The 10,900-nt window shown below is 32.7% G+C and overlaps 1 protein-coding gene across 1 annotated transcript; it reads right to left on the bottom strand.

Annotated features, from left to right (window-relative positions):
- Positions 1-2,461: 2,461 nt before the first annotated feature.
- LOC128132575 (uncharacterized) lies at positions 2,462-5,201 on the bottom strand. Its single transcript, XM_052769162.1, has 7 exons — positions 5,112-5,201; positions 3,773-4,371; positions 3,542-3,683; positions 3,307-3,450; positions 2,855-3,226; positions 2,701-2,772; positions 2,462-2,609 (listed from the first exon to the last, which is right to left on the bottom strand). Exons 1-7 carry the CDS (start codon positions 5,142-5,144, stop codon positions 2,496-2,498), a joined length of 1,476 nt encoding a protein of 491 aa, XP_052625122.1. The 5' UTR covers positions 5,145-5,201; the 3' UTR covers positions 2,462-2,495.
- Between the last annotated feature and the right edge of the window lie 5,699 nt (positions 5,202-10,900).

The following is a 10,900-nucleotide window of genomic DNA, read 5'->3' as shown; positions in this document are numbered from 1 at the left end:
TTGGCTGTGACTACTCATTTTCAATACCGATAATTGTGCTCTACAATGATCACACAAATGGAATTATAAATAGAAGATATTGTATCTCTACTGATCAAAATTCATAGTTTAACCCTTTAAATTCGTAGTTGAACTTTTATGAATTCATAGTCAAACCAGTTCATTTCATAGTCAAATTTCACTGACCGACATGACAATACTACAGAATGTACTTGTCTGCATTTCATAGTTGAACTTTTATGAATTCATAGTCAAACCAGTTCATTTCATAGTCAAATTTCACTGACCGACATGACAATACTACAGAATGTACTTGTCTGCATTTCATAGTTGAACTTTTATGAATTCATAGTCAAACCAGTTTATTTCATAGTCAAAAAGAATTGTCCGTTATATGATTTATTCTATAAATGGGTGTCACTCATTATGAAAAAATTTAACTGAGAAAGTAACTCCGATTTAAAAGAATAAGAAGGCTAATGGCATACTGCAATTGTGGAGGAGAACGTATCGTTAGGATTTCGGGTACAGCTAAAAACCCAGGAAGATTGTTCTACGCTTGCCCGTATTTGGTATCATGTTCTTACCGTCATTCAAATTTAAACCCTTGTGTTTACATGACACAAATTTATTTTCTTACTGTGGATATTAAATTTAACAGGGACCAAAATGCGGGTTTATCAGTTGGGTTGATGAAGAGAAGGACCAATCTTCTATGGTAATAGCTAAAGTAGCTAACTCTAATAAGCTCTTTCAATCAGAAAATAAGAAGTTAAAGATAGCGTTGGTTTGTAGTTGGGTGTTGTTCTTGGCAGTTCTTGTTTACAAGTTGTAAGTTTTTCAATATTGTTTTTATGGTTTTGAAGTTGTTTGGTCAATAAATTGTTGTATTTGTAACGTTAAAACAAAAGTTGTGGTCGTTCTTATGTTGAATTTATTGATAAGTAATTAGTAGGTCATTAAATTGTTGTAATTGTCGTAACGTTATATTTTTTGTCATCCGTTGAGTAAACTCTAAAGATAAACTAATAATGAAATCCAACATTAATTTGTATATACATTTATATAATCCAACTACAGAGGAGCAAGACTAGACCCCCAAATAATTTTTGCCATCCGGAGACGGAACTCTAAAGCTGCGTTCTTTGGGTCAATAAGAACACGTATTGGTTGACCTGAAACCAATTGCTCCATAAACATACAAAGAAAAACACCGCAATCTCCCAAATGACTACTTTGTTGGGGAACGTTTTCTTCATAAATGAATTGCATATTCAATGGAATCCTTGGGATGTTCCTCCGCGCCCAATACTTAATCTTGTCCAAATAATTTGCCACCCGACGTTCAAATTTGGAAAAGATTCCTTCGGATTGGAATTTTTCATAAGCACCTCTACCAAGACTGTCATAAATATGCACTTCCATTGACGCTAATCGTAGTTCCCCAAATAGTCAATGATTAGGGGATGAATGAATCGGCAATAAGACCTGTATAAGGATCAGAAAATAAAATTATGTTTATTTACATCACAATACAAAAACATCACAATACAAAAACATAACAAAAAAACGATATTATTTTCAATATAAACTATTAAGTTTACCGTATCAACATCCCACCAAGCAACCATGAAGTTAGGGTATGTAGCAATACCAGCCATAAACGCCCTCCAGTCCTGTCCTTCTTCCAAAGCATGAGAAACAAAAAAATTTGGAGGCATTATTGTATGTCGGTCGCTCTCAAACCGTCTCTCCATCAAAAGTCGGTACCAAATGGTTATATGCTGCACACATGATACTTTTGTTATTGACTAAAAAACAATTAACTTTTAAAAGAATTAATTAACAATTTATTTACCGCTGACTCCAACCATCCGTCGTGTGTATGCCCAAACAATGAGCTCCAAAAATCTCTATCTAACACGAAATTAAACAAACGATGCTGCACATCGTATGAATGCAATACATAATTTTGGATGACATCCTCACCGCCTGCTACGTAAGGTTGCAGGCGCAACATGGAGAAGTCATGAGCAACACCAAAAACTGGAGGAGGAACGGGACATGTTGATTTCGTACCAACCTTCTTTTTTGTTCTTCTTTTTTGTTTCGGTGTCGTGTGCAACTAAAAACAATATTCATATGTTTAAATGTATATCTTTCAGATAATTCACATAAACATAGATAATTCACATAAACATAAAATCATCAGTTTATAAATAAAACGAATACCTCGGTGTAAGGAGTGCATAAAAATTGTGATGGTTTTCGACTCCTAGGTTTATCGGGTGTAACTTCTTTGTCATCATCATCATCATGAAAATAATCTACATTTCCCGTTATTATTAGTTCGTCTTCATCCGGCACATCATCATCAAATTTGTTCCCTGCATTGTCATTCCTCTCCTCCCACTCCTACATTAAAGATAATACTTTATACTTAATAACGAAATACACATAATTTAATAAGCAATAATATCTAAATAAACAAAATATTAATATAATATTAATGTAACTATAATAACCTCTTTAACTTCACTATAATCGTTTACATCAAACACATCATCATCAAATTTGTTCCCCGCATACTGATTACTCTCCTCCAACACCTACATTAAAAATATAACTTTTTACTTAATAACGAAAGACACTTTATTAAAAAGTAATTATTAAAATCGTAAAGGTAACATCTATAACAACCTTGTCGTCTTGAGTATCACCAAAAACATTTTGAGTTGTATTGTTTTTATTCATCTCTTCATCTTGCACAACCTATATTTTCAAATATAAAATATGAACACAGGTATTCATATATGTTAATAAAATTTAATAAATAATGTAGCGTGTAACTAACCTGTTCATCATAATTTCTTTGTGACACTGTCGGGTCCTCAAAAAAAATGTCGTTCCAAAATTGGTCATTATTCACTTCTTCAACAAAAACCTCTGTAGGTTTTTGTTGATTCATAAACACATGCTGCTCCAGTGCATGTACCCGTTTCAACAACTCGTCTAGCTTGTGTTTCCCACTGCCCCGACCTCTACCATGAGAGCGACCACTGGACGACATACTAGACGAAGATTCGTCTTGTCTCCTAAAATGGTCCCGTACTGGGGATGGAACTGCTTTCCCTTCACCATATACATACTCTTGAAATGACATATAATAAAAAGATGTCATCTCACCATCACCCGGTAACATGTTTTGTCTTGGTGGTAGCCCCTCCTAAAAAATTAAACATATTAAAAATGCATATAAAACTATAATAATCAACTTTATTAATAATAAACGAATTATTTTTAAACCTGCATCTTTGACCAAATCTTGTTCACGTCAACCCATTTCAATTTTTTTGTTCCGCTCCATCTTTTCATCCGAGGCAAGTCTTTATTTTTTCTCAATGCAAATCCACATGCACGAACAGCCGGAATCATCTCATATATCCATATCTACAATTTTGTACAATAACAGTAATAAAAGTTAAAATTAAAATAAAAAATATAACAATAAAACAATTTAAATAAAATAAAATTTTTATACCCTAATTGGAGCCGTAAATCCTGAGACGGAATACTTTAAAGTTTGACCACGCTCAGGAAGTGATAAATAATGATGTATCTTATTCCACGTATCCTCAAGGTCAACATAAGTAAAATCCCATAGATAGCTACCCCAAGCGAAGCTAACAAAACAAAAAAAAAAAAACAAAATTGATTATTATATAAATTATAACTTTAATAAAATAGAACTTTTAACGTAAAGAAAATATACCTATTCCAGAGATCCAAATTCTCAGCCAAAAAAAACCAATCTTGTGGCACCCGATCGTTAACTTCTTTGCCCAAAAAACCTTCACACAAAATGTATATCAAACATACTCTAACTGCATCAAGGTCGTCAAGTGCTAAGAATGTTTGATTTAAAATTAAACTTTTCAAGTCGCCGATTTTCACCGAACTATTAGTATGGTCCGGAAATAGCCGTTCACGCAGTAAACATCTTTTTTTACTGCTTATTAATTTTTCCGACCCTTTTCTCCCAATGTTTTTTGGATACTCCCCAAAATTGAAGCCGGTAATCAAACAAAACTCTTCCGGCCCATAAACCATTTTGGTATTGCCTACTCGAAAATATAAACGTTTTATTCCATCTGGAGATAAAACAGGGTCCGGCCGGATCTGATGAAGGAACATTTTATGAAACAATAAAGCGTCCCCTTGTAAACGAGGGACATCAATAAAATAGCCAAAGACGGTATTTCTGAAAATAGCACGTCGGGCATCATCTAAAACTTCAAAGACTTCCCATATGTTACCGCCAGAGCCTTTTAGGTTCGCAAAGGCTTTCGTATTCATTAAACTAAAATCATGCTGCAAAAAAAAAACACAAAAACAAATTAGATAACTAAAAAATATATTTTTTTTAAATATATGATTACGAACTGCAAATACTTTCTTAATTACTAATATATATATATTTCCCCGATAAAAAACAATAACATACACATATATAAACAATTTTCCAAGTTATACAACAAATATATTTACGATAGAAAACAATATCATATATAAATATTTTCAACTTAAACATATTTTCAACTTAAACAAATTTTCAACTTAAACGATAAATATATAAACAATTTTTATCTTTCTAATTAAAACTAACATTATATAACCATATAAACAAAAAAATTTAAAAATAAAACGACAACCAAACTAACAATTTTCCAAGTTATACGACTACTTTATACAAAATTTTCAACTTATACGACAAATAAAAACAATTTCTAACAATATATATACGACAAATTTTCAACTTATACAAATGTTATATGACAAATATATATACAAACAACTATTTTGCAGTTTCTACTAAAAAACTTACAAGATTTCAGGTTATACAACAACTAAAAAAACTACAAAAACAAATTGTAAACATTATCTACACAGTCTTTACTTGTTTCTACTTGCATTTAAACTTCAAGTATACTAAAAATATACTAAAACTATCAATCAAACACAACAAAATTACCATTTTTTAACACTAAATAATACAAAAATTGATAAAAAAAAAAAAAAAACTTTAAACATTAAAAGAGTTAAAATCTAACCATATTTGCGGGATTGTTGACATAATCTTCCATTTTCTTCAAAAACTAGCCAAAATTCCGAGAGAAGCCCAAAGTTAGAGAGAGTTTTTGTGTAGAGAATGGTGAAAATGAAAAAAAAAAAAAAAAAAACGTTTTTATACCTAAAAATCACCCATTTCGCAGATGAGAAGGCCCCATCTGCGAAATGGGCATCTCACCTGCGAAAGTACAAGTGCCTGAAGCACAACTGTGCTTCAGGCACTTGTACATTCGCAGATGAGATGCCCATTTCGCAGATGGGGCCTTCTCACCTGCGAAATGGGTGGCTATTTTTGTAATCCCGATTTTTTTTGGCTATTTTTGTAATGCAATTAGTATAATTGGCTATTTTTGTCATTTACTCTTGGTTTAATATGTAAGTTTTGTTTTTTTTTTAATTATTTTTTTCACTTAGAACTTTGATTTGTTTAGATATTAAAATGACTAAATTGCTCGTCTATTTTTTTAATCATTATTATCTTTTAAATGTTTCTAAAATATTAAACCCGCCCGTCTTCCCTCATCGCCATCTTCTTCCTTTCACTCTTCCCCTCCCTACTTTCACCATCATGCCGGCGACAAAACTTAGTTCACTTAATATAAATCTGTAGAAAAAAGTATAAACATTTTTTTAATTGTCTTGTATTGTTATTTTTAAGTCGTTGTCTTTGGTCCACTTTAATAGTTTACATAATAGTTTGGTAGTTTAATTCATTTTTTTATTTTCCAGATTATAGGTATTTATAAATCGAAAGAAAAAACTTAGTTTATTGGAAGTCCACTTAATATAAATCTATAGAAAAAAGTATAAACATTACCCTGGTTGGATTAGTAAGACATTCGACATGTAAACATGAGGTTCTGTTTTAGAAACATGGTTACTATTGTGTTTTATATGATGTAGAAAACAGTAACATATTATTATTTATATTTTCTGGAAAATGGGTGTAAACCCAAAATCAATGGGTTTAAACCCAAAACCTATGAAGCCATAGGTTGAACCCAAAAACAGAGAAACTGACCGCAAAACCCAAGAAACCAAACCAATTGGGTTCTAAAACCAAAAAACCGAAATACGCAGGTTGGGTTCGTTTTACCCCAAACCGACCCAACCCGGTCCATGCACACCATTAGTAACTTATCTAGAAATAGAACAATTGTGATTGTTGAATTTTGATCTATATGAAAAGATATAACAGAAAATAGAAAAAAAAAAACAGAAAAACTTCATCTCCAAAAGCTAGAAATTGACATTTTTCATTTTATCCTATAACTAGTATAAAACTGATCATACAAAATTGATTATTTATTCCCTAAACAAGCATAAACAATACATTTTTTTACCAAAAAATAACTAAAAGTATAATTTCGAGTCCCAATAGTTAGATAACCAAGCTTCAAAATACAAATCCAAACACCCCCAATAATTTCTACAAATGGGCTTAAGGCCCACGTACACATAAACACCACCATCTTTTGCACTTGAAATGCTAAGTTTACAAACCCTAATAAACTACATAATTTACTCTTAATTTAACATGGTAGTTAATGTAAACATTCTATGGTTTTTCAATGCCACATCATCTCATATTAAAACTCCAAATTCATCAAGCACTTATCCCAATGCATAAATACAACTTCGATGTGGTCAAATCTGCATGAATGTAATTTCTCAATTGTATGCCCAATCTGTAAGGCGATGTCATTCATCTTTTCTTCATCAACTCTATGTAATCAAAATTCAAGGAATATGTCTTTATTGTAGGGACCTTCCACATACTCAATGAAAACCCCATTAGTGACATAAGTTTTCACGACAATTTTCATTTAACTTATTAGTCAGTATGATTTTAAAACAAGAAACCGTGGTGAATGAGTTGTAATTGGTCGCAACAAAGAATTCAACTTAAAAATCTCTTCTAACAGTTGGTATGCACTGCAAAATTTTGAAGAAGAAAGAAAGTGCTACTATATCAGCAGAAATCGAGTAAACACGTTACCATCAAGCCGAGTGGTAATTGGTTTTCATTACAAATTTCATCACAAATATCAGTTCACATCCTTTTATATCTAGAAATTGTGGTGAAACTAATAGGTGGTAGCTATAGAATTCAACCTGGAAATTTCAATGAACAGTTAGTATGCACTTCAAAATTTGAAGTACGTGAATCAAAGCTCGTACTCCATGTAAATGTTTTTGCTAACCAATAAGCGACAAACTTGCAATCGACAAAACCCTAGAAATGTAGCTTACGCGGGGACAGAAACGGGCAGGACGACAAGGGTTTCTCGTTGATTGCTATTTTCGTATAGGATTGTTGGGGTTAATTGAGTAATTGTCTCGACTAGATGGGAGAAATATTGATTATAGAGTAAACTCACATATGGTCCCTCTTTTTCTAGAGCTAGAAAAAATTGACCCAACCCATTAACTCATCCGAACCCAACCCAGAATTACCGGGTTGGGTTGAGATTTTCAATCCATTTGAACCCAACCTAGAATTAACGGGTTGGGTTGAGATTTTCAATCCATTTAAGTTAAATGGTTCAAACCGTTTAACCCATTTAACTTTAATATATATTTAATTTAATAATTATTTTAATATTATCATGTATAAATGAAAGTATTTATTTATAAATTATAATGTTTTACTATTATTTATGTTTAAAAAAAATTCATTCGTAATTGTCATTCTTTTTTTAGCACCGACAATATTAGTCAATCTCCAAACTCATTTCAAAATTAAACATTTATAATGTTATTTGAAAAATTAATATGTATTTTTTAATTAGGATTGTGCTTTGTCATACTTTGAAATTTTATTTATATTTGGAACTAATATTAGTAATATAATCTTTAGTTAATTTTTTTATTTTAAATGGGTTACCTCAAGGTTAACCATTTTATTTAGTAAGTTGGGTCGGAAACTATATAAATAGGTTGACCTGGTGACAACCTATTTATCTAAAAGGTTGGGTTGGGTTGGAAATATCAACCCATTTAAGTAAACAGGTTGGGTTGGTTTGAAAACTTTAACCCAATTAATAAATGGGTTGAACCCGGACCCAATCCAGGTCGACCCATTACCAACTCTAGTTTTTTGCTTAACCTACATTTTTTGTCCAATTTTTGAAAATATTGATATGGATGATCTCCGTGGTTTCCAATCTTGCACCATAGGTCCCTGAGGCCGTTAACGTCTATAATCATCTGTTAAGTACGTGTAAAATGACGAAGATACCTATTTTATTTGTCTTCTTATTTTTGTCACTTTGAAAATTGAGGGACATGTTCTGTTATTTATATGAAATTGATAAAGAGAACCCTGAAATATAACATACAATCACTTCCCAACCAATCCACCAGTGAGACCTCTCCATCCTCTTCCCTTCATCTCCAACTCCGACCACTCTCTTCGTCGCCCTCTCTTTATATCCTTTAAGTCCAACCACCCTCTACACCGCCTTTCTTTCTTCTCTGACGCCAAATACGAATATGTTGAAAGGATAGGTTTGGTTTCCCTTTGTTGGAGACAAATACAACATCGATGTCGGTGTTGGTCACATTTCCTCGATGTCGGCCACCGCTTCCACCACCACCACCTTCATCTTCTTTGGTGGTAGGCGGGTGGTGGACTCATTTTGATGAGAATATATATATATATATATATATATATATATATATATATATATATATATATATATATATATATATATATATATATATATATATATATATATATATATATATATATATATATATCGTGTGCCTCCATCTTCATTTGATCCGGAACAAAAAAAACTTACATGAAAAATGGTTTGGGACGGTTGTCTTAAAATTTTGTATCTAGAGTCGTAGATAGGGTTGTTAATCGGGTCAACCCGATCGGGTTTCAGGTTAAACGGGTCGGGTTAGTCGGGTTTTTTATAAAAACAATTTCACCCGGAACCCGACCCTATTAAGGTACGGGTTAGCCGGGTTCGGGTTATTCGGGTTTCGGGTTTATAGGGTCGAGTTAGTCGTGTTAATCGGGTTAAAATGTAAGATATAAATATTGTGCCATATTTATAATAAGATTTATTTTCAAAAGCTTAAATTAGGAGGTGTTAAATCTAAATGACTTTGAATGCATATGGTTTATTATTTGTTGTTTGTACTATACAAGTAAAAAGCATTATGCATTTGATTTGAGGTTATGTATTTTTTGTTTTAGGCCACGTAAACTACTATTGCATATTATTTTACTATGCTACATATTAATTTTCAATTGTGCAAAGCAATATTTAGTTCTACAATTCTATTACATTTTATTTTCCTCTTTTTTAGGCCACATAATGTACAAAAATAGAAGACGTGAGGTGGAATGAAATACATAAATATTGTAGTATACCTTTATTCGGGTTAATTTGGTTAACCCGAAACCCGAATTTTATAAAAATACTCAACCCTAAACCCGACCCTAACTACAGTTTGGGTTTGTCGGGTTAACCCGATTAAGAATTCTGACCCTATTCAGGTTCGGGTCGGGTCGGGTCGGGTTAATCGGGTTCGGGCTTTTTTGATACCCCTAGTCGTAGATGATATACCCTTCAAATCTAAATAAAAAAACTTATATTGGATTTTAGTGATCTTATTTGAAAATGATATGTGTATGTTAGAGCATAAGAAACATCTAGTGTCTACAACCTAATTAGCAACATTTATTATAAATGTTTTACTTCTAGTTTGTATTTTTGTGCCAAATTCATGAGAACTTATGTTTTTTTTCATGTGGTTAGTACAAGCATGGAAACAGTGAACCATTTGATTCATGTGTTGTGTCTTTGGGTTTTCTCATTTTCTTATTATAGATTTTTTTTTGGCCAAATTTAAAACCTGGAGTATCTATTGTACTGGAACTTGGTTCAAGACTGTTGGTTGTGGGTGGATAGTCGAAGAAGATGAAGGTGACTGTCATGGAATGGTCATTGTAAAACAAATAAGGAAAAAGAGTAAGGTGGGATATTTTACAAAAAAATTCCCTCTTGTTTAAAAAGCAGCAAATGTTGATCTTGCAAAATGACTTCATTTATGGACCATTATGAGTAAAAAGCTTCCATCTTGACCTCTAGGTTGCTAGATCTTGTAGCTTGATCATTTATGTCCCTTTTTGGTCCATGTGAGCTTGTGCTTTGGAGCTGAGTGAACTCTAACACCTCTTGATCTTATTTTATCACCTCATAATCTTGTTGGACTGGAAATGTTTGCATCTTGATCTTGTTCTTGAAGCCATGCATGTTTTGAGGAAGGTTTTATGCTATTAAGGACTTAGGGTTGTAGATCTGGCTTTGGGATGGAGTCCTAATGGATAAAGTTATAAAATTTATCCATTAAGTCAGTAAAAGAACTAGATCAGAAGTTATGGGCCTTGATCTAAATTAATTAAGCACTTAATGGAGATTTTGGAATTCAGCTAGAAGCCACGACGTGGCATAGGGTTAGCCACGACGTCGTGGTGATTGAAATCACGAATGTTTTGTCATGGAATTGCCACGACGTGGCCAATGAGGGCCCACAACATGGCAATGTCCTGCATGTTGATTGTTTGACCTTGCTTTCCCACGACGTGGCCAAGGAGGGTGTAAGGTGTGTTTCAGATTGTTCCCATGTTGGGGATGGTAATTAGGGATTAGGTATTAGCAGACTTCGGACCCTTAGGTAATTAAGGTTCAGACTCAGTTGGAGTTGGATAAAGTAATTCGGATGGTTTGGGTATTCGATGTGTGTTTTG

Source organism: Lactuca sativa, chromosome 1 (assembly GCF_002870075.4).
Source record: "Lactuca sativa cultivar Salinas chromosome 1, Lsat_Salinas_v11, whole genome shotgun sequence".
NCBI classification, from domain to species: Eukaryota; Viridiplantae; Streptophyta; class Magnoliopsida; order Asterales; family Asteraceae; genus Lactuca; species Lactuca sativa.
This window is presented reverse-complemented; position numbering and strand designations above follow the sequence as displayed.